Source organism: Lampetra fluviatilis, chromosome 3 (assembly GCF_964198595.1).
Source record: "Lampetra fluviatilis chromosome 3, kcLamFluv1.1, whole genome shotgun sequence".
Classification (NCBI taxonomy): domain Eukaryota; kingdom Metazoa; phylum Chordata; class Hyperoartia; order Petromyzontiformes; family Petromyzontidae; genus Lampetra; species Lampetra fluviatilis.
This window is the reverse complement of record NC_136277.1, coordinates 8,430,758-8,457,123: the sequence shown is the minus strand read 5'-3', so window position 1 is coordinate 8,457,123 and position 26,366 is coordinate 8,430,758. Positions and strand designations below refer to the sequence as shown.

At 52.2% G+C, this 26,366-nt stretch overlaps 1 protein-coding gene and 1 long non-coding RNA gene across 3 annotated transcripts in view; one reads left to right on the top strand and one right to left on the bottom strand.

The window, feature by feature from the left end:
• LOC144951822 (uncharacterized) overlaps positions 1–26,366 on the top strand; it is a 135,697-nt gene that overhangs the window by 38,521 nt on the left and 70,810 nt on the right. For both annotated transcript variants that reach the window (XM_078882167.1, XM_078882166.1), the window contains exons 6-9: positions 901–986; positions 19,435–19,645; positions 20,613–20,752; positions 25,421–25,477. In XM_078882167.1, the coding sequence (XP_078738293.1) occupies positions 901–986; positions 19,435–19,645; positions 20,613–20,752; positions 25,421–25,477 (494 nt within the window). The remainder of the gene's footprint in view (positions 1–900; positions 987–19,434; positions 19,646–20,612; positions 20,753–25,420; positions 25,478–26,366) is intronic.
• LOC144951875 (uncharacterized) lies at positions 821–20,779 on the bottom strand. Its single transcript, XR_013640541.1, has 3 exons — positions 20,719–20,779; positions 1,348–1,480; positions 821–982 (listed from the first exon to the last, which is right to left on the bottom strand). It is a non-coding gene; the product is annotated as an uncharacterized LOC144951875 (long non-coding RNA).

Genomic DNA, 26,366 nt, shown 5'->3' with positions numbered 1-26,366 from the left:
AACTACCACTACCACCACCACCATTACCTACCTACTATAACTACCACTACCACCACCACCATTACCTACCTACTATAACTACCACTACCACCACCACCATTACCTACCTACTATAACTACCACTACAACCACTACCACTACAACCACCATTACCTAACTACTATAACTACCACTACAACCACTACTACCACCACCATTACCTAACTACTATAACTACCACTACAACCACTACCACAACCACCATTACCTAACTACTATAACTACCACTACAACCACTACCACCACTACCTAACTACTATAACTACCACTACAACCACTACCACCACTACCTAACTACTATAACTACCACTACAACCACTATCACAACCACCATTACCTAACTACTATAACTACCACTACAACCACCATCACCAACAGCAGCTGCGTCTCGGGCCGGGCTCCGCTGGCGAGGCGCAGGGAGCGGGCGGAGTTAAGGAGGTGAGGGTGGTGAGGAGGTGAGGGTGGTGAGGGGCGCCAGAGAGAGGCGCCCAGCGCTGTGAGACCACGGGGAGGAGGTAGAGGTGGTGGTGGTGAGGGTGATGGTGGTGAGGGGGCGGTGGTGAGGGGGTGAGGGTGGTGAGGGGGCGGGGGTGAGGGTGAAGGGGCGGTGGTGAGAGGGTGAAGGTGGTGAGGGTGGTGAGAGAGCGCGGCCTGGGGGTCGAGTTGACAGAGCAGCGGGTGAGGGGTTGGACAGCAGCAGGCGGTGACGACGGGGAGGCGACAGTACACGTGGTGTGTGTGTACATGTTGTGTGTGTGTACGTGGTGTGTGTGTACACGATGTGTGTGCGCGCGCGCGGTGTGTGTGTGTGGTGGAGTGGAGGGACCTCTGAGTCTGATTCTCCTCTCTCTCTGGTCACAGAGACGACCTTCGTGGACTGTGGAGGCCTCAAGTACCTGCTGGGCCTGCTCAAGCACCACGCCTGCCAGGGCCTCATGCTGCGCTTTGTGAGTCACGCGGAGAGGGGGGGGAGACAGAGAGAGTTAGCGAGAGAGAGAGAGAGAGTTATAGACATGACTGCACGTTATTGACGTCCTAACAGACGAACCTTACAGCTCACAATGAGGGAGACAGACTTAGAAGACAAACGCCCACGTCGAGTGGGAGCATCCTCAGGGTGTCTTGTCGAGGTGCTTGTAGAATCGCCAGTGTGAGTCCTGCTGGATCAGCACGCTGTTTGTGCACTCTGTGTACATTATTGTGTTTCTGCTTCTGCTGCCTGTGCCGTGTTGGTGTTCGCGTCTCGCGTAGCAAGTCCGTCCTGCGCCGTGCGAGGTTGCCGTGTCGTGTGTGCACTGAGCGTCTCACCCGCCTCTACTACGAGTTGTCACTTGGGGATCGCGACTTCAGCTGCGGCAGCGATCTCGCGTGCGGTCCCTTCTGCCTCCTCCTCTATCCGCTCCTCCTCCTCTGCCGCGATGAGCTTCAGCCGCGTGCCAATCTGGCGGAGCCGTAGACACGAGACCACGTGGCAGTGCAGAGTGAACGCGCCGTCTTACACAGTGGAGACGCTCACACCGGGGGCACCATCATGCTGGTGGCCTGCTGCTGGACGTCTCGAGAGAGAGGCAGAGAGAGTTAGAGAGAGTTAGAGAGCGAGGTAGAGAGAGAGGCAGAGTATGACAGTTAATGAGTGAGTCGGAGAACGAGTCAGAGAACGAGTCAGAGAACGAGTCAGAGAACGAGTCAGAGAACGAGTCAGAGAACGAGTCAGAGAACGAGTCAGAGAACGAGTCAGAGAACGAGTCAGAGAACGAGTCAGAGAACGAGTCAGAGAACGAGTCAGAGAACGAGTCAGAGAACGAGTCAGAGAACGAGTCAGAGAACGAGTCAGAGAACGAGGTAGAGAGTTAGAGAGTAGAGAGTTAGAGAGGTAGAGAGTAAGTTAGAGAGGTAGAGAGTGAGTTAGAGAGGAAGAGAGTTAGAGAGGTAGAGAGTTAGACAGGTAGATAGTGAGTTAGAGAGGTAGAGAGTGAGTTAGAGAGGTAGAGAGTGAGTTAGAGAGGTAGAGAGTGAGTTAGAGAGGTAGAGAGTGAGTTAGAGAGGTAGAGAGTGAGTTAGAGAGGTAGAGAGCGAGTTAGAGAGGTAGAGAGCGAGTTAGAGAGGTAGAGAGCGAGTTAGAGAGGTAGAGAGCGAGTTAGAGAGGTAGAGAGCGAGTTAGAGAGGTAGAGAGCGAGTTAGAGAGGTAGAGAGGTAGAGAGCGAGTGAGTTAGAGAGGTAGAGAGCGAGTGAGTTAGAGAGGTAGAGAGCGAGTGAGTTAGAGAGGTAGAGAGCGAGTGAGTTAGAGAGGTAGAGAGCGAGTGAGTTAGAGAGGTAGAGAGCGAGTGAGTTAGAGAGGTAGAGAGCGAGTGAGTTAGAGAGGTAGAGAGCGAGTGAGTTAGAGAGGTAGAGAGCGAGTGAGTTAGAGAGGTAGAGAGCGAGTGAGTTAGAGAGGTAGAGAGTGAGTTAGAGAGGTAGAGAGTGAGTTAGAGAGGTAGAGAGCGAGTTAGAGAGGTAGGGAGCGAGTTAGAGAGGTAGAGAGCGAGTTAGAGAGGTAGAGAGCGAGTTAGAGAGGTAGAGAGCGAGTTAGAGAGGTAGAGAGCGAGTTAGAGAGGTAGAGAGCGAGTTAGAGAGGTAGAGAGCGAGTGAGTTAGAGAGGTAGAGAGCGAGTGAGTTAGAGAGGTAGAGAGCGAGTGAGTTAGAGAGGTAGAGAGTGAGTTAGAGAGGTAGAGAGTGAGTTAGAGAGGTAGAGAGTGAGTTAGAGAGGTAGAGAGCGAGTTAGAGAGGTAGAGAGCGAGTTAGAGAGGTAGAGAGCGAGTTAGAGAGGTAGAGAGCGAGTTAGAGAGGTAGAGAGCGAGTTAGAGAGGTAGAGAGCGAGTTAGAGAGGTAGAGAGCGAGTGAGTTAGAGAGGTAGAGAGCGAGTGAGTTAGAGGTAGAGAGCGAGTGAGTTAGAGAGGTAGAGAGCGAGTGAGTTAGAGAGGTAGAGAGCGAGTGAGTTAGAGAGGTAGAGAGCGAGTGAGTTAGAGAGGTAGAGAGCGAGTGAGTTAGAGAGGTAGAGAGCGAGTGAGTTAGAGAGGTAGAGAGCGAGTGAGTTAGAGAGGTAGAGAGCGAGTGAGTTAGAGAGGTAGAGAGCGAGTGAGTTAGAGAGGTAGAGAGCGAGTGAGTTAGAGAGGTAGAGAGCGAGTGAGTTAGAGAGGTAGAGAGCGAGCGAGTTAGAGAGGTAGAGAGCGAGCGAGTTAGAGAGGTAGAGAGCGAGCGAGTTAGAGAGGTAGAGAGCGAGTGAGTTAGAGAGGTAGAGAGCGAGTGAGTTAGAGAGGTAGAGAGCGAGTGAGTTAGAGAGGTAGAGAGCGAGTGAGTTAGAGAGGTAGAGAGCGAGTGAGTTAGAGAGGTAGAGAGCGAGTGAGTTAGAGAGGTAGAGAGCGAGTGAGTTAGAGAGGTAGAGAGCGAGTGAGTTAGAGAGGTAGAGAGCGAGTGAGTTAGAGAAGTAGAGAGCGAGTGAGTTAGGGAGGTAGAGAGTGAGTTAGAGAGGTAGAGAGTGAGTTTGAGAGGTAGAGAGTGAGTTTGAGAGGTAGAGAGTGAGTGAGTTAGAGAGGTAGAGAGCGAGTGAGTTAGAGAGGTAGAGAGTGAGTTAGAGAGGTAGAGAGTGAGTTAGAGAGGTAGAGAGTGAGTTAGAGAGGTAGAGAGCGAGTGAGTTAGAGAGGTAGAGAGCGAGTGAGTTAGAGAGGTAGAGAGCGAGCGAGTTAGAGAGGTAGAGAGCGAGTGAGTTAGAGAGGTAGAGAGCGAGTGAGTTAGAGAGGTAGAGAGCGAGTGAGTTAGAGAGGTAGAGAGCGAGTGAGTTAGAGAGGTAGAGAGCGAGTGAGTTAGAGAGGTAGAGAGCGAGTGAGTTAGAGAGGTAGAGAGCGAGTGAGTTAGAGAGGTAGAGAGCGAGTGAGTTAGAGAGGTAGAGAGCGAGTGAGTTAGAGAGGTAGAGAGCGAGTGAGTTAGAGAGGTAGAGAGCGAGTGAGTTAGAGAGGTAGAGAGTGAGTTAGAGAGGTAGAGAGTGAGTTAGAGAGGTAGAGAGTGAGTTTGAGAGGTAGAGAGTGAGTGAGTTAGAGAGGTAGAGAGCGAGTGAGTTAGAGAGGTAGAGAGTGAGTTAGAGAGGTAGAGAGTGAGTTAGAGAGGTAGAGAGTGAGTTAGAGAGGTAGAGAGCGAGTGAGTTAGAGAGGTAGAGAGCGAGTGAGTTAGAGAGGTAGAGAGCGAGTGAGTTAGAGAGGTAGAGAGCGAGTGAGTTAGAGAGGTAGAGAGCGAGTGAGTTAGAGAGGTAGAGAGCGAGTGAGTTAGAGAGGTAGAGAGCGAGTGAGTTAGAGAGGTAGAGAGCGAGTGAGTTAGAGAGGTAGAGAGTGAGTTAGAGAGGTAGAGAGCGAGTGAGTTAGAGGTAGAGAGCGAGTGAGTTAGAGAGGTAGAGAGTGAGTTAGAGAGGTAGAGAGCGAGTGAGTTAGAGAGGTAGAGAGCGAGTGAGTTAGAGAGGTAGAGAGCGAGTGAGTTAGAGAGGTAGAGAGCGAGTGAGTTAGAGAGGTAGAGAGCGAGTGAGTTAGAGAGGTAGAGAGCGAGTGAGTTAGAGAGGAGAGAGTGAGTGAGTTAGAGAGGTAGAGAGCGAGTGAGTTAGAGAGGTAGAGAGCGAGTGAGTTAGAGAGGTAGAGAGCGAGTGAGTTAGAGAGGTAGAGAGCGAGTGAGTTAGAGAGGTAGAGAGCGAGTGAGTTAGAGAGGTAGAGAGCGAGTGAGTTAGAGAGGTAGAGAGCGAGTGAGTTAGAGAGGTAGAGAGCGAGTGAGTTAGAGAGGAGAGAGTGAGTGAGTTAGAGAGGTAGAGAGCGAGGTAGAGAGTGGGTGAGTTGGTGACAGGGTATCACTGTACCGCTGTCTGTGTGTGAGAGTTGTAGGGAACGGGAGTGCAGTGGCTGGCGCGCTGCGCTACGACGATTATAGAAGCCGCTCCTGGGCCTCCCCTAGGTTGATTCGGCCTCAAAAGAGCAGCTAGTGCAGAGTGTGAACATCGCCACTAGGGGGACAAAGGCGACCGGGTGTGGTGCTGGTCAATCGCCTCCTCGTGTGCCGTGCCGGCATTCGTAGCTGCTCGCTTACAGCACTTGCCACGAAAGTCTGCAAAGACTATGCAGGGGACCTTTGTCTTTGTGTGAATGAGAGTGTGAGTGACAGTGAGAGAGTGACTGTGAGTGAGTGACAGTGAGTGAGTGACTGTGAGTGAGTGACAGTGAGTGACAGTGAGTGAGTGACAGTGAGTGAGTGTGAGTGAGTGTGAGTGACAGTGAGTGAGTGACAGTGAGTGACAGTGAGTGAGTGACAGTGAGTGACAATGAGTGACAGTGAGTGACAGTGAGTGAGTGACAGTGAGTTTAGTGACAGTGAGTGAGTGACAGTGAGTGACTGAGTGACATTGAGTGACAATGAGTGAGTGACAGTGAGTGAGTGACCGTGAGTGACAGTGAGTGAGTGACAGTGAGTGACAGTGAGTGACAGTGAGTGAGTGACAGTGAGTGACAGTGAGTGAGTGAGTGAGTGACAGTGAGTGAGTGACAGTGAGTGACAGTGAGTGAGTGAGTGAGTGACAATGAGTGACTGTGAGTGAGTGACAGCGAGTGAGAGACAGTGAGTGAGTGACTGTGAGTGAGTGAGTTACTGTGAGTGACAGTGAGTTTAGTGACAGTGAGTGACTGAATGACAGTGAGTGACAGTGAGTGAGTGACAGCGAGTGAGAGACAGTGAGTGAGTGACTGTGAGTGAGTGAGTGACTGTGAGTGACAGTGAGTGAGTGACAGCGAGTGAGAGACAGTGAGTGAGTGACTGTGAGTGAGTGAGTGACTGTGAGTGACAGTGAGTGAGTGACAGTGAGTGAGTGACAGTCAGTGACTGTGAGTGAGTGTGAGGAAGTGTGAGTGACAGTGAGTGAGTGACTGAATGACAGTGAGTGACAGTGAGTGAGTGACGGTGAGTGACAGTGAGTGAGTGACAGTGAGTGACTGCGTGAGTGACAGTGAGTGACAGTGAGTGAGTGACAGTGAGTGACAGTGAGTGAGTGACAGTGAGTGACAATGAGTGAGTGACAGTGAGTGAGTGACAGTGAGTGACAGTGAGTGAGTGACAGTGAGTGACAGTGAGTGAGTGACAGTGAGTGAGTGACAGTGAGTGACAGTGAGTGACAGTGAGTGAGTGACAGTGAGTGACAATGAGTGAGTGACAGTGAGTGAGTGACCTTGAGTGACAGTGAGTGAGTGACAGTGAGTGGCAGTGAGTGAGTGACAGTGAGTGAGTGACCGTGAGTGACAGTGAGTGAGGGACAGTGAGTGGCAGTGAGTGAGTGACAGTGAGTGAGTGACAGTGAGTGACAGTGAGTGAGTGACAGTGAGTGGCAGTGAGTGAGTGACAGTGAGTGACAGTGAGTGAGTGACAGTGAGTGACAGTGAGTGACAGTGAGTGACAATGAGTGAGTGACAGTGAGTGAGTGACAGTGAGTGAGTGACAGAGTGGGTGACAGTGAGTGACAGAGTGAGTGACTGTGAGTGACTGTGAGTGAGTGACTGTGAGTGAGTGACTGTGAGTGACAGTGAGTGAGTGACAGTGAGTGAGTGAGTGACAGTGAGTGAGTGACAGTGAGTGAGTGAGTGACAGTGAGTGAGTGACTGTGAGTGAGTGACTATGAGTGACTGTGAGTGACATTGAGTGACAGTGAGTGAGTGACAGTGAGTGACTGAGTGACATTGAGTGACAATGAGTGAGTGACAGTGAGTGAGTGACCGTGAGTGACAGTGAGTGAGTGACAGTGAGTGACAGTGAGTGACAGTGAGTGAGTGACAGTGAGTGACAGTGAGTGAGTGAGTGACAGTGAGTGAGTGACAGTGAGTGACAGTGAGTGAGTGAGTGAGTGAGTGAGTGACAATGAGTGACTGTGAGTGAGTGACAGCGAGTGAGAGACAGTGAGTGAGTGACTGTGAGTGAGTGAGTTACTGTGAGTGACAGTGAGTTTAGTGACAGTGAGTGACTGAATGACAGTGAGTGACAGTGAGTGAGTGACAGCGAGTGAGAGACAGTGAGTGAGTGACTGTGAGTGAGTGAGTGACTGTGAGTGACAGTGAGTGAGTGACAGCGAGTGAGAGACAGTGAGTGAGTGACTGTGAGTGAGTGAGTGAGTGACTGTGAGTGACAGTGAGTGAGTGACAGTGAGTGAGTGACAGTCAGTGACTGTGAGTGAGTGTGAGGAAGTGTGAGTGACAGTGAGTGAGTGACTGAATGACAGTGAGTGACAGTGAGTGAGTGACGGTGAGTGACAGTGAGTGAGTGACAGTGAGTGACTGCGTGAGTGACAGTGAGTGACAGTGAGTGAGTGACAGTGAGTGACAGTGAGTGACAGTGAGTGAGTGACAGTGAGTGACAATGAGTGAGTGACAGTGAGTGAGTGACAGTGAGTGACAGTGAGTGAGTGACAGTGAGTGACAGTGAGTGAGTGACAGTGAGTGAGTGACAGTGAGTGACAGTGAGTGACAGTGAGTGAGTGACAGTGAGTGACAATGAGTGAGTGACAGTGAGTGAGTGACCGTGAGTGACAGTGAGTGAGGGACAGTGAGTGGCAGTGAGTGAGTGACAGTGAGTGAGTGACAGTGAGTGACAGTGAGTGAGTGACAGTGAGTGGCAGTGAGTGAGTGACAGTGAGTGACAGTGAGTGAGTGACAGTGAGTGACAGTGAGTGACAGTGAGTGACAATGAGTGAGTGACAGTGAGTGAGTGACAGTGAGTGAGTGACAGAGTGGGTGACAGTGAGTGACAGAGTGAGTGACTGTGAGTGACTGTGAGTGAGTGACTGTGAGTGAGTGACTGTGAGTGACAGTGAGTGAGTGACAGTGAGTGAGTGAGTGACAGTGAGTGAGTGACAGTGAGTGAGTGAGTGACAGTGAGTGAGTGACTGTGAGTGAGTGACTATGAGTGACTGTGAGTGACATTGAGTGACAGTGAGTGAGTGACAGTGAGTGAGTGACTGTGAGTAAGTGACTGTTAGTGACAGTGAGTTTAGTGACAGTGAGTGACTGTAAGTGACTGTGAGTGAGTGACTGAGTGACAGTGAATGAGTGAGTGACAGTGAGTGAGTGACTATGAGTGACTGTGAGTGACAGTGAGTGAGTGACAGTGAGTGACAGAGTGAGTGACAGTGAGTGAATGACAGTGAGTGAGTGACAGTCAGTGACAGTGAGTGAGTGACAGAGTGAATGACAGAGTGGGTGACAGTGAGTGACTGTGAGTGAGTGACAGTGAGTGAGTGACAGTGAATGAGTGAGTGACAGTGAGTGAGTGACTGTGAGTGACAGTGAGTGACTGTGAGTGACAGTGAGTTTAGTGACAGTGAGTGACAGAGTGAGTGACAGTGAGTAGGTGACAGTGAGTGAGTGACAGTGAGTGAGTGACAGTGAGTGAGTGATAGTGAGTGAGTGACAGTGAGTGAGTGACAGTGAGTGAGTGATAGTGAGTGAGTGACAGTGAGTGAGTGACAGTGAGTGAGTGACAGTGATTGGCAGTGTGTGACAGTGAGTGAGTGACAGTGAGTGACAGTGAGTGAGTGACAGTGAGTGACAGTGTGTGACAGTGAGTGAGTGACAGTGAGTGACAGTGAGTGAGTGACAGTCAGTGACAGTGAGTGAGTGACAGAGTGAATGACAGAGTGGGTGACACTGAGTGAGTGACAGTGAGTGAGTGAGTGAGTGACAGTGAGTGAGTGACAGTGAGTGAGTGACAGTGAGTGACAGTGTGTGACAGTGAGTGAGTGACAGTGAGTGACAGTGAGTGAGTGACAGTCAGTGACAGTGTGTGACAGTGAGTGAGTGACAGTGAGTGACAGTGAGTGAGTGACAGTCAGTGACAGTGAGTGAGTGTCAGAGTGAATGACAGAGTGGGTGACTGTGAGTGGCTGTGAGTGAGTGACAGTGAGTGAGTGACAGTGAATGAGTGAGTGACAGTGAGTGAGTGACTGTGAGTGACAGTGAGTGACTGTGAGTGAAAGTGAGTGAGTGACAGTGAGTGACAGAGTGAGTGACAGAGTGAGTGACTGTGAGTGACTGTGAGTGAGTGACTGTGAGTGACAGTGAGTGAGTGACAGTGAGTGAGTGACAATGAGTGAGTGACAGTGAGTGAGTGTGAGTGACATTGAGTGACAGTGAGTGAGTGACATTGAGTGACAGAGTGAGTGACAGTGAGTGACAGTGAGTGACAGAGTGAGTGACAGTGAGTAAGTGACTGTGAGTAAGTGACTGTTAGTGAGTGAGTGACAGTGAGTGAGTGAGTGACAGTGAGTGACAGTGAGTGAGTGAGTGAGTGAGTGACAGTGAGTGATAGTGAGTGAGTGACAGTGAGTGAGTGTGAGGAAGTGTGAGTGACAGTGAGTGACAATGAGTGAGTGACTGTGAGTGAGTGTGAGGAAGTGTGAGTGACAGTGAGTGAGTGACAGTGAGTGACTGAATGACAGTGAGTGACAGTAAGTGAGTGACAGTGAGTGACAGTGAGTGAGTGACAGTGAGTGGCAGTGAGTGGCAGTGAGTGACAGTGAGTGAGTGACAGTGAGTGACAGTGAGTGGCAGTGAGTGAGTGACAGTGAGTGACGGTGAGTGAGTGACAGTGAGTGAGTGACAGTGAGTGACAATGAGTGAGTGACAGTGAGTGACAGTGAGTGAGTGACAGTGAGTGAGTGGCAGTGAGTGAGTGACAGTGAGTGGCAGTGAGTGAGTGACGGTGAGTGAGGGACAGTGAGTGGCAGTGAGTGAGTGACAGTGAGTGAGTGACAGTGAGTGAGTGACAGTGAGTGACAGTGAGTGACAGTGAGTGAGGGACAGTGAGTGACAGTGAGTGAGTGACAGTGAGTGAGGGACAGTGAGTGGCAGTGAGTGAGTGACAGTGAGTGACAGTGAGTGAGTGACAGTGAGTGACAGTGAGTGACAGTGAGTGAGTGACAGTGAGTGAGTGACAGTGAGTGACAATGAGTGAGTGACAGTGAGTGACAGTGAGTGACAGTGAGTGAGTGACAGTGAGTGACAGTGAGTGACAGTGAGTGAGTGACAGTGAGTGACAGTGAGTGAGTGACAGTGAGTGACAGTGAGTGACAGTGAGTGAGTGAGTGACAGTGAGTGAGTGACAGTGAGGGACAATGAGTGAGTGACAGTGAGTGACAGTGAGTGAGTGACAGTGAGGGACAATGAGTGAGTGACAGTGAGTGAACGACAGTGAATGAGCGACAGTGAGTGACAGTGAGTGAGTGACAGTGAGTGACAGTGAGTGAGTGACAGTGTCTGTGAGTTCAACTGAGTGAGAGTGATTGAGAGTGTGAATGAGGAGAATGAGTGGTAGTGTGATTTAGTGAATGAGTGGAGAGTGAGTGAGAAGGCGAATCCTTCAATGAGTGCCAGTGAGTTAGAGCTTGGTGAGTGCGAGTTAGTTCGTCATCCATTGATTACCAAGTGTCAGTCAGTGACTAGCGGTAACTAGCCCATGTAGCAACAAGTATTAGTTACTGTCCCATGTAGCATCACATACTGTAGTAGTCGGTGACTAAGCCATACAGCACCAAGTATCCTTCAGTTACTAGCCCCTGTAGCAACAAGTTACAGTGAGTGACAGTGAACGAGTGATAGTGAGTGAGTGACAGTGAGTGACAGTGAGTGACAGTGATTGACAGTGAGTGAGTGACAGTGATTGACAGTGAGTGAGTGACAGTGAGTGAGTGACAGTGAATGAGTGACAGTGAGTGAGTGACAGTGAGTGAGTGACAGTGAGTTGCAGTGAGCGAGTGACAGTGAGTGAGTTACAGTGAGTGACAGTGAGTGACAGTGAGCGAGTGACAGTGAGTGACAGTGAGTGAACGACAGTGACAGTGAGTGAGTGACAGTGAGTGAGTGACAGTGAGTGACAGTGAGCGACAGTGAGTGAGTGACAGTGAGTGAGTGACAGTGACTGAGTGACAGTGAGTGAGTGACAGTGAGTGAGTGACAGTGAGTGACAGTGAGTGACAGTGAGTGAGTGACAGTGAGTGAGTGACAGTGAGTGAGTGACAGTGACTGAGTGACAGTGAGCGAGTGACAGTGAGTGAGTGACAGTGACTGAGTGACAGTGAGTGACAGTGAGTGAACGACAGTGACAGTGAGTGAGTGACAGTGAGTGAGTGACAGTGAGTGACAGTGAGTGAGTGACAGTGAGTGAGTGACAGTGAGTGACAGTGACATTGAGTGACAGTCAGTGACAGTGAGTGAGTGACAGTGAGTGACTGAGTGAGTGACAGTGAGTGAGTGACAGTGATTGACAGTGAGTGTCAGTGAGTGACAGTTAGTGACAGTGAGTGAGTGACAGTGAGTGGCAGTGAGTGGCAGTGAGTGAATGGCAGTGAGTGACAGTGAGTGACTGTGAGTGAGTGACAGTGAGTGAGTGACTGCGAGTGAGTGACAGTGAGTGAGTGACAGTGAGTGACAGTGAGTGACTGTGAGTGACGGTGAGTGAGTGACAGTTAGTGACAGTGAGTGACAGTGAGTGAGCGACAGTGAGTGACAGTGAGTGAGTGACAGTGAGTGACATTGAGTGAGCGACAGTGAGTGGCAGTGAGTGAGTGACAGTGACAGTGAGTGACAGTGAGGGAGTGACAGTGAGTGAGTGACAGTGAGTGAGTGACAGTGAGTGGCAGTGAGTGAGTGACAGTGAGTGATAGTGAGTGAGTGACAGTGAGTGAGTGACAGTGAGTGAGTGACAGTGAGTGACAGTGAGTGAGTGACAGTGAGTGACAGTGAGTGAGTGACAGTGAGTGACAGTGAGTGAGTGACAGTGAGTGAGTGACAGTGAGTGAGTGACAGTGAGTGAGCGACAGTGAGTGACAGTGAGTGAGTGACTGAGTGACAGTGAGTGAGTGACAGTGAGTGACATTGAGTGAGCGACAGTGAGTGACAGTGAGTGAGTGGCAGTGAGTGAGTGACAGTGAGTGACAGTGAGTGAGTGACAGTGAGTGACTGTGAGTGAGTGACAGTAAGTGAGTGACAGTGAGTGAGTGACTGTGAGTGACTGTGAGTGACTGTGAGTGACAGTGAGTGAGTGACAGTGAGTGAGTGACAGTGAGTGACTGTGTGTGACTGTGAGTGGCAGTGAGTGAGTGACAGTGAGTGAGTGCAAGTGAGTGACTGTGAGTGGCAGTGAGTGAGTGACAGTGAGTGGCAGTGAGTGAGTGACAGTGAGTGACAGTGAGTGAGTGCAAGTGAGTGACTGTGAGTGGCAGTGAGTGAGTGACAGTGAGTGAGTGACAGTGAGTGACAGTGAGTGAGTGACAGTGAGTGGGTGACAGCGAGTGACAGTGAGTGAGTGACAGTGAGTGAGTGACAGTGAGTGAGTGCAAGTGAGTGACTGTGAGTGGCAGTGAGTGAGTGACAGTGAGTGACAGTGAGTGAGTGACAGTGAGTGAGTGACAGTGAGTGAGTGCAAGTGAGTGACTGTGAGTGGCAGTGAGTGAGTGACAGTGAGTGAGTGACAGTGAGTGAGTGCAAGTGAGTGACTGTGAGTGGCAGTGAGTGAGTGACAGTGAGTGACAGTGAGTGAGTGACAGTGAGTGAGTGACAGTGAGTGAGTGCAAGTGAGTGACTGTGAGTGGCAGTGAGTGAGTGACAGTGAGTGAGTGACAGTGAGTGAGTGCAAGTGAGTGACTGTGAGTGGCAGTGAGTGAGTGACAGTGAGTGGCAGTGAGTGAGTGACAGTGAGTGAGTGACAGTGAGTGAGTGACAGTGAGTGACAGTGAGTGAGTGACAGTGAGTGAGTGCAAGTGAGTGACTGTGAGTGGCAGTGAGTGAGTGACAGTGAGTGAGTGACAGTGAGTGAGTGACAGTGAGTGACAGTGAGTGAGTGACAGTGAGTGAGGTCAAGTGAGTGACAGTGAGTGGCAGTGAGTGAGTGACAGTGAGTGAGTGACAGTGAGTGAGTGACAGTGAGTGACAGTGAGTGAGTGACAGTGAGTGAGTGCAAGTGAGTGACTGTGAGTGGCAGTGAGTGAGTGACAGTGAGTGAGTGCAGGTGAGTGACTGTGAGTGGCAGTGAGTGAGTGACAGTGAGTGGCAGTGAGTGAGTGACAGTGAGTGAGTGACAGTGAGTGGGTGACAGCGAGTGACAGTGAGTGAGTGACAGTGAGTGACAGTGAGTGACAGTGAGTGAGTGGCAGTGAGTGAGTGACAGTGAGTGACAGTGAGTGACAGTGAGTGAGTGACAGTGAGTGACAGTGAGTGACAGTGAGTGAGTGGCAGTGAGTGAGTGACAGTGAGTGACCGTGAGTGACAGTGAGTGAGTGACAGTGAGTGAGTGACAGTGAGTGACAGTGAGTGAGTGAAAGTGAGTGACAGTGAGTGCCAGTGAGTGAGTGACAGTGAGTGCCAGTGAGTGAGTGACTGAGTGAGTGACAGTGAGTGACAGTGAGTGCCAGTGAGTGAGTGACAGTGAGTGACCGTGAGTGACAGTGAGTGAGTGACAGTGAGTGACAGTGAGTGAGTGACAGCGAGTGACAGTGAGTGAGTGACAGTGAGTGCAGTGAGTGAGTGACAGTGAGTGACAGTGAGTGAGTGGCAGTGAGTGACAGTGAGTGGCAGTGAGTGAGTGACAGTGAGTGAGTGGCAGTGAGTGACAGTGAGTGGCAGTGAGTGAGTGACAGTGAGTGAGTGGCAGTGAGTGACAGTGAGTGGCAGTGAGTGAGTGACAGTGAGTGACTGTGAGTGAGTGACAGTGAGTGAGTGACAGTGAGTGAGTGACAGTGAGTGACAGTGAGTGACAGTGAGTGAGTGACTGTGAGTGACAGGGAGTGACAGCCAGTGACAGTGAGTGATGGTGAGTGAGTGACAGTGAGTGACAGTGAGTGACAGTGAGCGAGTGGCAGTGAGTGAGTGACAGTGAGTGACAGTGAGTGAGTGACAGTGAGTGAGTGACAGTGAGTGACAGTGAGTGAGCGACAGTGATTGACAGTGAGTGAGCGACAGTGAGTGACAGTGAGTGAGTGACAGTGAGCGACAGTGAGTGAAAGTGAGTGAGTGACAGTGAGTGACAGTGAGTGAGTGACAGTGAGTGAGCGACAGTGAGTGACAGTGAGTGAGTGACAGTGAGTGACAGTGAGTGAGTGACAGTGAGTGACAGTGAGTGAGTGACAGTGATTGACAGTGAGTGAGCGACAGTGATTGACAGTGAGTGAGCGACAGTGAGTGAGTGACTGAGTGAGCGAGTGAGTGACAGTGAGTGACAGTGAGTGACAGTGAGTGAGTGACAGTGAGTGACAGTGAGTGAGCGACAGTGATTGACAGTGAGTGAGCGACAGTGAGTTAGTGACTGAGTGAGCGACAGTGAGTGACAGTGAGTGAGCGACAGTGAGTGACAGTGAGTGAGCGACAGTGAGTGACAGTGAGTGAGTGACAGTGAGTGAGCGACAGTGAGTTAGTGACTGAGTGAGCGACAGTGAGCGACAGTGAGTGAGCGACAGTGAGTGACAGTGAGTGAGCGACAGTGAGTGACAGTGAGTGAGTGACAGTGAGTGACAGTTAGTGAGTGACAGTGAGTGACAGTGAGTGAGTGACAGTGAGTGAGTGACAGTGAGTGACAGTGAGTGAGTGACAGTGAGTGACAATGAGTGAGTGGCAGTGAGTGAGTGGCAGTGAGTGACAGTGAGTGAGTGACAGTGAGTGAGTGACTGAGTGACAGTGAGTGACAGTGAGTGAGTGACAGTGAGTGAGTGACAGTGAGTGACAGTTAGTGAGTGACAGTGAGTGACAGTGAGTGAGTGACAGTGAGTGACAGTGAGTGAGTGACAGTGAGTGACAGTGAGTAAGCGACAGTGAGTGAGTGACTGAGTGACAGTGAGTGACAGTGAGTGAGTGACAGTGAGTGACATTGAGTGAGCGACAGTGAGTGGCAGTGAGTGACAGTGAGTGAGTGACAGTGAGTGACAGTGAGTGAGTGACAGAAAGTGACAGTGAGTGAGTGACAGTGAGTGACAGTGAGTGACAGTGAGTGACAGTGAGTGAGTGACAGTGTCTGTGAGTTCAACTGAGTGAGAGTGATTGAGAGTGTGATTGAGTGAGAATAAGTGGTAGTGTGATTTAGTGAATGAGTGGAGAGTGAGTGAGAAGGCGAATCCTTCAATGAGTGCCAGTGAGTTAGAGCTTGGTGAGTGTGAGTTAGTTCATCATCCATTGATTACCAAGTGTCAGTCAGTTACTAGCGGTAACTAGCCCATGTAGCAACAAGTATTAGTTACTGTCCCATGTAGCATCACATACTGTAGTAGTCGGTGACTAAGCCATACAGCACCAAGTGTCAGTCAGTTACTAGCCCCTGTAGCAACAAGTGACAGTGGGTGACAGTGAACGAGTGATAGTGAGTGACCGTGAGTGAGTGATAGAGTGACACTGAGTGACAGTGAGTGAGTGACAGTGAGTGACAGTGAGTGAGTGACTGAGTGAGTGACTGAGTGAGTGACAGTGAGTGAGTGACAGTGAGTGAGTGACTGTGAGTGACAGTGAATGACAGTGAGTAAGTGACAGTGAGTGACTGTGAGTGACAGTGAGTGACTGTGAGTGACAGTGAGTGAGTGACAGCGAGTGACAGTGAGTGAGTGACAGTGAGTGAGTGACAGTGAGTGAGTGAATGAGTGGCAGTGAGTGAGTGAGTGAGTGACAGTCAGTGACAGTAGGTGACAGTGAGTGACAGTGAGTGAGTGACAGTGAGTGACAGTCAGTTACAGTGGGTGGCAGTGAGTGACAGTGAGTGACAGTGAGTGACAGTGGGTGACAGTGAGTGAGTGACAGTGAGTGACAGTGGGTGACAGTGAGTGACAGTGAGTGACAGTGAGTGAGTGACAGTGAGTGACAGTCAGTTACAGTGGGTGGCAGTGAGTGACAGTGAGTGACAATGAGTGACAGTGGGTGACAGTGAGTGAGTGACAGTGAGTGACAGTGAGTGACAGTGAGTGACAGTGAGTGACAGCGAGTAAGTGACAGTGTGTGACAGTGGGTGACAGTGAGTGACAGTGGGTGACAGTGAGTGAGTGATAGTGAGTGACAGTGAGTGACAGCGAGTGAGTGACAGTGTGTGACAGTGAGTGACAGTGAGTGAGTGACAGTGAGTGACAGTGGGTGAGTGACAGTGGGCGAGTGACAGTGAGTGACAGTGGGTGACAGTGGGTGACAGTGAGTGACAGTGAGTGAGTGACAGTGTCTGTGAGTTCAACTGAGTGAGAGTGATTGAGAGTGTGAATGAGTGAGAATGAGTGGTAGTGTGATTTAGTGAATGAGTGGAGAGTGAGTGAGAAGGCGAATCCTTCAATGAGTGCCAGTGAGTTAGAGCTTGGTGAGTGCGAGTTAGTTCATCATCCATTGATTACCAAGTGTCAGTCAGTTACTAGCGGTAACTAGCCCATGTAGCAACAAGTATTAGTTACTGTCCCATGTAGCATCACATACTGTAGTAGTCGGTGACTAAGCCATACAGCACCAAGTGTCAGTCAGTTACTAGCCCCTGTAGCAACAAGTGACAGTGAGTGACAGTGAACGAGTGACAGTGAGTGAGTGACAGTGAGTGACAGTGAGTGACAGTGAGTGAGTGACAGTGAGTGACAGTGAGTGACAGTGAGTGAGTGACAGTGAGTGACAGTGAGTGAGTAACAGTGAGTAAGTGAGTGAGTGACAGTGAGTGATAGTGAGTGACAGTGAGTGACAGTGAACGAGTGATAGTGAGTGACAGTGAGTGAGTGACAGTGAGTGACAGTGAGTGACAGTGAGTGAGTGACAGTGAGTGACAGTGAGTGACAGTGAGTGAGTGACAGTGAGTGACAGTGAGTGAGTAACAGTGAGTAAGTGAGTGAGTGACAGTGAGTGATAGTGAGTGACAGTGAGTGAGTGACAGCCTCTGGGTTCCACTCGTGGCCCTCGCTCGTGGGGTTTAGTGTCACAGGGACAAGAGAGGTTTCTCTTTACTACAAACATCAACTTATTGTTTATGAGAATGGTACATTTTAAACAATCCCAGCTGGGGATCGAGCCCAGATCTGTGCAGTTCCACAGGTGTTGGTTATCTCATTGTGCCAGAGCAACTCGGCCTCACTCTACTGACGTCTTTGCTAGTTAACAACAATAGTTTTGTGTTTCAATGAACGTGGATTTATATTGCCTATACAGCAAGAGAGAGTGGCTGTCATGTTGAGCAATGTAACCACAGTAGTAGCAGCAGCAGCTGCTATGGTTGTGCAACAGAATCCGGTCTCCTGCAGCAGCTGATTGGGATCCCATTCTGCTGGTGGCCGATCAGATCCAGATTCCCAACACGCGGAGTGGATCTCAGCGGCTGGGATTCGGGGTCAGGCCGAGCGCTCCTATAATCAGCTCCTATGGGGGCCCCGCACCGTGCACTCCGATGTTGAAGTCATCATCACCATCATCACTCATCATCACAATCATCATCACCACCACCATCATCACTCATCATCACTCATCATCACAATCATCACCATCACCATCATCTCCATCATCATCATCATCTCCATCATCATCACCATCACTCATCATCACCATCATCTCCATCATCATCATCACCACCATCATCACCATCATAACCATCACTCATCATCACCACCATCATCATCGCTCTTCATCACCACCATGACCACCATCATCATCACCACCATCATCACCACCATCATCACCACCATCATCACCATCATCACCACCATTATCACCAACATCATCATCGTTACCATCATCACCACCGTTACCATCATCACCATCATCATCACCATCATCACCACCATCATCATCGCTCTTCATCACCACCATTATCACCAACATCATCATCGTTACCATTATCACCAACATCATCATCATCATCATCACCACCATCACCACCATCACCACCACCATCACCACCATCACCACCATCACCACCATCATCACCATCATCACCACCATCACTCATCACTATCATCACCACCACCATCACCGCCATCAGCCACTGTCCATCCACTGCTGGATGAAGAAGGCCTCCCCAAAGCGTCCCATGCATTGTTCAAGACAATCTCAAACAAGTTACAATGAAGCTACTCGGTTGCTCAGCCCTATCCCATGGCCCAGCCGACTGGGCAGCTGAGTGGGCAGCTGAGTGGGCAGCTGAGTGGGAAGCTGAGAGGGCAGCTGAGTGGGCAGCTGAGTGGGCAGCTGAGTGGGCAGCTGAGTGGGAAGCTGAGTGTGAAGCTGAGTGAGCAGCTGAGTGGGCAGCTGAGTGGGCAGCTGAGTGGGCAGCTGAGTGGGAAGCTGAGTGTGAAGCTGAGTGGGCAGCTGAGTGGTAAGCTGAGTGGTAAGCTGAGTGGGTAGCTGAGTGGGCAGCTGAGTGGGAAGCTGAGTGGGCAGCTGAGTGGGCAGCTGAGTGGGCAGCTGAGTGGGAAGCTGAGTGGGCAGCTGAGTGGGAAGCTGAGTGGGCAGCTGAGTGGGCAGTTGAGTGGGATGTTGAGTGGGCAGCTGAGTGGGAAGCTGAGTGGGCAGTTGAGTGGGAAGCTGAGTGGGCAGCTGAGTGGGAAGCTGAGTGGGCAGCTGAGTGGGAAGCTGAGTGGGAAGCTGAGTGGGCAGCTGAGTGGGATGCTGAGTGGGAAGCTGAGTGGGATGCTGAGTGGGATGCTGAGTGGGATGCTGAGTGGGAAGCTGAGTGGGCAGTTGAGTGGGCAGCTGAGTGGGCAGCTGAGTGGGATGGTGAGTGGGCAGTTGAGTAGGAAGCTGAGTGGGAAGCTGAGTGGGAAGCTGAGTGGGATGGTGAGTGGGAAGCTGAGTGGGAAGCTGAGTGGGAAGCTGAGTGGGATGGTGAGTAGGCAGTTGAGTGGGCAGTTGAGTGGGAAGCTGAGTGTGAAGCCGAGTGGCAAGCTGAGTGGGCAGCTGCACGGAGCTCCGAGGGATCCCTGACAAAGCCAGAGGCAGGCCCCAGCCTGGCGCTGCGCTGCGCACCGCACGACGCTCATCATCGTCACAGCAGCAGCAGGCGGTTGTTGTCACTTTTGCCGTGAACAGGAAACCCGCTTCCTCAGCGCAGTTCTCAGCGTCGCTTGCGCCGTTTGTCGCCGTCGATCCGCGCTGCTGTTGCATCAGGACGCGGTTTGTGTTGCGGTTCGTCACTTTTGTTCTTTGCATTGGAAACTGAAACTCACCTCCCTTCGAGTTTTGCCTGAAACTCGTTTACGTTGCATCAACACGCGAGTTGTTTCAACAGGAACTACGTCTGTGCATCTTATTTGTTATTATGCTTCATCAGAAATGTAATTTTATTACATTTTATTGGTAGTTGATTTTCTTATTTATTCCAATGTAGCTGTAGAATGAACCTGACGTTCACTGTGGTGACTCGTTGCAGGAATCCAAAAACACGCTGAGGTTTGCGGTTACAACTCTGGCAAACTTGAGCGAGGAGCCGGAGCTGAAGTCGTGCTTCCACCAGGAGCTGGCGGCGGACGTGCTGGTCTGCTACCTGGACGTGCCCGACGCTCCCTGCAAACTCTCCGCTCTGGAAACCCTGGCCAGGGTCTCCACTGAGCAGGACCTGGACATCATCTGTAACGCACAGGGTGAGGAGGAGTCTCACCACGGGCTGCTTGACCACCCTTGGTGTGAGGGGCACTGGGGTCGAGGTGTGTAGAGTCACGTGACCACTCAGCCCCCGAGTGGCCACTCAGTGCCGCGTCTCTCCGTGCGTGGCGATCGACCGCGACGGGGGGAGTGGAGAGGAGGCTGCGCCACCGACCACGCCCCTGACCCAGTCACGTGACCCCCCCCCACTGCCCCCGTGCTGCTGAGGGCCCTGCCAGGCCGCGTGCTCAGCTCGAGGCGCTGCCGCTCCCTCGCCGTGCCGGTGCCGGGAGGCCCCAGCCAGGGCAGAGACAGCGTGCTCTGTTGTTTGCTGCTGTGTGTGTGCTGTGTGTGTGCTGTGTGTGTGCTGTGTGTGTGCTGTGTGTGTGCTGTGTGTGTGCTGTGTGTGTGTACTGCCCTGTGTACTGTGTTTGCTGCTGTGTGTGTGTGCTGATTGCTGTGTGCGCTGTGTGTGCTGCAGTGTGTGCTGTTTGCTGTGTTCGCTGTGTGCTTATGCTGTGTGCTGCATATTGTCCATGAGCTGTTTGTGCTGTGTGCTGCTAGGGGCCGTCCATAAATGACGTCACGCGATTTTGGACGATTTTTGACCCCCCCCCCCCCATCTTCACACGGTGGCACAAAAAGTCAGTCGCCCCCTCAAATATGACGTCACAAAGCTCTCCCCCCCCCCCCCCCCAAAAAAAATAAAACATGCTTCAAATCGGTTTAAACTATTGTCATTGTACTGCGTAGTTAATGTGCACATTTTGATGTGACGTCACATTTCTCAAACCCCCCCCCCCCGTCACACATCGTTACAAATGTCTGACCCCCCCCCCCAGGTGCGTGACGTCATTTATGGACGGCCCCCTACTGCATGTTGTCGGTGTGCTGCATGAGCTACTGCTGATGTGTGTTGTGTGCTGCTGTGTGTTGTTTACGCTGTGTGTGCTGCTGCTGCTGCAGGAGCCATCTCCCTGCTGACGGACATGGTGAACCGGCCCTCATACAAGAACTACACGCTGCTGGAGAACATCCTGTACCCTGCCACGGGGCTGGTGAAGTCTCTCACCATGGTCTCCATCACGGCCGGCATCCGCAGGAAGGTGAGGAGGCCTCGCGCTCCGTGCCGCGGGCTCCCGGCCAGGCGACAGCGGCCGCTGTGCCGATGGCTCCAGAGGAGAGTCACGTGGGGCAGCAGGGTGGCTCTTGTAGAGAGAGGGCGGTGGGGGCGGTGGGGACGGGGGGTGGGGGCGGTGGGGGCGGTGGGGACGGGGGGTGGGGGCGGTGGGGACGGGGGGTGGGGGCGGTGGGGACGGGGGGTGGGGACGGTGGGGACGAGGGGTGGGGGCGGTGGGGACGGGGGGTGGGGGCGGTGGGGACGGGGGGTGGGGGCGGGGGGCGGGGGCTGTGGGACGGGGGGTGGGGGCGGTGGGGACGAGGGGTGGGGGCGGTGGGGACGAGGGGTGGGGACGGGGGGTGGGGGCGGTGGGGACGAGGGGTGGGGACGGGGGGTGGGGGCGGTGGGGACGGGGGGTGGGGGCGGTGGGGACGGGGGGTGGGGGCGGTGGGGACGAGGGGTGGGGACGGGGGGTGGGGGCGGTGGGGACGGGGGGTGGGGGCGGTGGGGACGAGGGGTGGGGGCGGTGGGGACGGGGGGTGGGGGCGGTGGGGACGAGGGGTGGGGACGGGGGGGACGAGGGGTGGGGACGGGGGTGGGGGCGGTGGGGACGGGGGGTGGGGGCGGTGGGGACGAGGGGTGGGGACGGGGGGTGGGGACGGGGGGTGGGGGCGATGGGGACGGGGGGTGGGGGCGGTGGGGACGGGGGGTGGGGGCGGTGGGGACGAGGGGTGGGGGCGGTGGGGACGAGGGGTGGGGACGGGGGGTGGGGGCGGTGGGGACGAGGGGCGGTGGGGACGGGGGGCGGGGGCGGTGGGGACGGGGGGGCGGGGGCGGTGGGGACGGGGGGCGGGGGCGGTGGGGACGGGGGGTGGGGGCGGTGGGGACGGGGGGAGCTGTGCCCAGACACCAACGATGACGACACCAGAGCAGGCGGTGTGAGTGTCTCTCCATGCGCACAACGCTCACGGGAGCAGCGCTACGATCAGTGCAGGTGATTGACTCGTGGATGTCAATAATTATATACACTCATTGAATACAACTTTAGATATAATGTTTAAGGAATTAAAATAAATATTGTTATAATTGTTCATCATAACTTGCGAGTGCACATAAAGCGTAACATGGATGCAGGATAATGTACTGCGCTGCTTTTGATGGTTGGATATTTACAAGACGCTCGTTTGTCCATGAATGGGCAGTTAGACAAGTCGACAGCTACACTCGCGTCTACACAGCATCACAGCGTTCATACAAATCTTGTTACTGCGCTGAACCTGATCCTCACGTGGTTGGTGTGGCTGCTGTGAACATCCCAGATGCTCCACTCTGTGAGTCACTCCATGTGACTGCGTAGAGTGACTCTTCAGATTCTCACAGACAGCAGATCTGTGGGTTCACTGTGTTTAGATGGAAGATTACTTTGTTTAGATTAGGGATACTGTGTTTAGATGAGATATGTATTTGTTTATGTGTAGGATTACTTTGTTTAGATGGTGGATTACTTTAGTAGTAGGGTTTTACCTTTTAAACTGGTACAAAAACTGACACCTTTATACAAGGCATCATGTTTACAATATCCACAACACAAGCAGTCAAAATGCAAACAAAAAGAAACAACTCTGATAATGATATGTACTGTCCTTGAAGTTGATTGGTCCACACCCGAGACAGCTTTCCTTAGAGCCTAGTCTCCATTGGTGTTGGACCAGATGACGCCAAAACACCAATGGAGACTAGGCTCTAAGAAAAGCTGTCTCGGGTGTGGACCAATCAACTTCAAGGACAGTGCATATCATTATAATCATCAGAGTTGTTTCTTTTTGTTTGCATTTTGACTGCCTGTGTTGTGGTTATTGTAAACATGATGCCTTGTATAAAGTTGTCAGTTTTTCTACCAGTTTAAAGGGTGAAAACCTACTACTATATTTTGCCACTGGTAAAGGAGGTCTCAGTGGGATTACTTTGTTTAGATGTGGAGATTACTTTGTTTAGATGGTGGTAACACTCATTCCCCGTACAGATGGAACAGATGTAAATGGATCCACTTGTGCTGCCATCCCCTGGCAAGCCAGGAGGTGGTGGCCTGGCTCCCGTGGGAGTTTCACAAATTTGTGCGATCCGCCAACCCTCGCCTCACAGCGCTGGGTCACGGTGCACAGAGCCCCCGGCGCTACGTGGGGTCACTTGCGAGCAATGTTCAGCGTCGGACCGTGACGCCGGCTCGCATCACCGCTGGTTTTCAATCGCGGATCTTTAACGTCCGCCATGAAGCAGGCCACGTGCACGTTTGGTGACTCCCCCACGGTATTAACCAGGGCGGCCTCTGGGATCAAACCCCGAGGCTCCGCACGAAGCGGCGACCCACACCGCCGGGCTCCGTCAGCCCCCTCGCTGCGAGCGGCCGTCACTCAGCACAGCGCACGGCTGGGAGAGTCTCTGTGGGGACTCGGTGGGGTGTTGGGGGGCTCGGTTGGTCTGGGCCCCCCTCAAGTAACACCGGGGGAGCCCAACGGCACCACACGTCTCCTCTAGCGGAGCAGAGCGGGGCCCAGCAACAGGGTTGCGATTTCGGCATGGAAAATGCGGAAGGAGGGTTCAATTTTTCCCGCATTTCTGCTAATGTCAACCGCAAACGGTGGAAAGACTACTCCTGTGACCGCGCACTTTTAACAACACGTTAATGCGTTCTATTGGAAAGGATATATGCAAGGCCCAACATCACGCAGGGCTTTGAGCTACTGATTGCAATGAATATATGATTTCCGCATTTCCGCACAAGAACCACATACTTTATTCAAATGCAGAGCCGTGATTACGAGCAAATGCACTTTATTCAAAGGCAGAGCGTGATTACGAGCAAATGTACTTTCTCTTCTTCGCATTCTTCCAGCGCTTCATGTTGTCTTCGGCATCAAAGTTGCTGAGTTTTGGTCCGTCGCGGGCGCAAACCATAAGCGCGTTCAACTGCTTGCACGTGAGGAGCGACCGCTCCTCGGTCTTGATGTTGTTTTGCAGAGAGAAGGCCCTCTCGCAGTCGGTGACGATTATCTAACCCGGTCATGGGCCTCCCCTAGGTCGACTCAGCCTCAAATGAGCACCCGGTGTGGTGTGTAAATGTCGCCATTAGGGGAGAGAAAGGGCGGTCGAAGCGTGGTGTTGGTCATCCACGCCCTCGTGTGCCGTGCCGCCCTTCAAAGCTGCTCGCTAACAGCACTTGCCCCAAGAGTCTGTTAAGGCCATACGGGGGACATTTGTCTTGTGTGTGTGTGTGCGTGCGTCAATTAAACAAACACACTTTTCAACAGTTGTTTACTGTTTCCGGTCTTTAACCATGGTCTGTTTATAAAAAATAAAATGTAAAAAAGTGGGTAGAGCGTGAAAAAAACGAGAAAAACTTTTCACTGAAGAAGTATTTGTTATAGCTCGGGCGTTTGTCAAATAAAAACATGCGGTGAGGGATGGGAGTCACAGTGTTTCTCTGGGTGCTTGTGACAGCGAGATATATTGATTTCAGTCACTTGTCCCTGCAGCCGAGGGGCTGAGTATATTTTTCCGTGCTGCGTTTTGTGTGGGAGGCGACTGACTGCCTTGCAGCTGCAGGGTCCCTGTATCTTGTAACATGAAGTCATACGTGTAAGGCGAGCCTTTCCAACGTGTTCACCGCAGATCTCCAAAAGGAAACTTTTTTTTTTGGCGACGAACATCTGTGGCTCGAAGCCACGATACGATATTTTATATTAACCCCCCCCCCATAAGTGTTTAATAAATGCTGACGGGCTCACAATGTGCTGTTTGTTTTACGAATCGTAAACATTTGGTGAAAGTAAAAGAAAAATGTATCTATCCTGATATCTTATCCGATTGCTAGTGATGAATCCTCTTTTTCTTCCCATTTGTCTGAAAGTGCTGGTTTACAGAAAGAAAGTAAAAAAAAACCTCCGTGTAGTGCGCGTCTATCTTGGAAGACACTTTTAAGTGCCAGACTCGTATCTTGATGAAACTGCGGGAAAACATGTGGAAGATGCACGACCTCGGCCCGGCGGCAGAGCACGTGGTGCAGAAGAAGGCGCTTTTCTCCTCGTCGTACATGAGCCACAGGCGGCCGAGGAACCAGCGCTCGAGGACGATAGGCTTGCTCTTGGTGGTGGGGGTGCTGCTCATTTTTGAATCTGTGTGTGATGTTATGAGCTATTATCGTTAGCAGTAAAGTGTATTTATTTGCAGGAGGTATAGAGTAGCTACGGCAGAGGCAAGTGGGTAGACGCGAGATATGTGCGCCAACCGCGCGAGTACGGCACCGGTATAGGCGGGAATCGAAGTCACGATTTGCGGAAGTCTTCCCAGGAATCACCGCAAATTGCGGAAATTTGTGCGGAAGAGGGTCACAGAAACTACCGCGAAATGCGGTCGAAAACAGCATGTTTGCGGAAATTGGTGCGCAAATCGCAACCCTGCCCAGCAACACAGGGGATGAGTCTACGCAGCTTCTAGCAACACAGTCAATTTATCAGCTGCGCACTTTAAACAATGGACATTACATAACAACCATACATTGACAATTGCAGTACAGGAACAGCAAACAATAACGCGGTATCTCTGTCTCCCATGGATCACTGAGACATAGGGTGACTCATCTCTGCTCTGCTTCTAGACGGAGGGGGCGAGCTCAAGTCTGGACAAGAAGGTGCTGGAGGAGCTCATCCCGAAGGTGAGGCCTAGCCAGGGAGACCTGGGAGTGCACAGTTTGCAACATCCATTCACTTAGCACGTGCATAACGTTCATAGAATACTGTATATGAATACAAACTGCACATGTTATACACTCTGCTCGTAATGATGGCCATTTCATAACGGTCAGCCTGAATAGGTGAATGCCATGAGCAAGCAACTACGAAGGTCAGTGCAGCACAGAGCCTGCGTCGTGCTCACCACCTTTGTCTCTCCGGCGCTTGCGCTGCATGGGCAGGGCCGTACGCGGTGCCCACTGTAGGTTGAGTCGGCCGAGGGGAGGGAAGCTCGCGTCAGAATCCGTGCAGCCCCCTGATGGTTTCCATGCTGGGGAACAGGAGCTGTGTGGATGGCCATCCCACTGCTCACTGCTGTGTCCCTCGGGGTCTCTGCCCAAGGGCAGCTCCATGGCTCAGGCTCCATTCCTCCACCCCCCCTGCCCCCCACTCCACCTCTTCACCCCACAGCACCGCACTGTGTACCGGGGCTCTTGAGCCATGATGAGGGAGGCATGGGTCACGTGGGTTCCCATTGCATCCCTCCACCGTGTGATATCAGCGACATATCACCAATACCTCAGCATCAAGTCAACAATGCTGATATCAAGTCGAGAACAATCCCAATCTGACAATTGAAGAGAGAACAATACAAACGTTGAGCCAGGCGAGGTCGGACGTTCAGAACGTAACGGACGTTGATTGAAGACTCCGCCATAGTGAGCAGGCGCTTGACCAGGGCCATCGCTGTGGCCGAGCGGGGGCCGATCGCAGGGCAATGGCAGCGCGCTGCCCCGAGACTCGGCCCATAACCACGGCTCCGTGGGACCCGCGGCTGTGGCCCACAGCGACGCTGTGAAAGCTGGGAGCTCC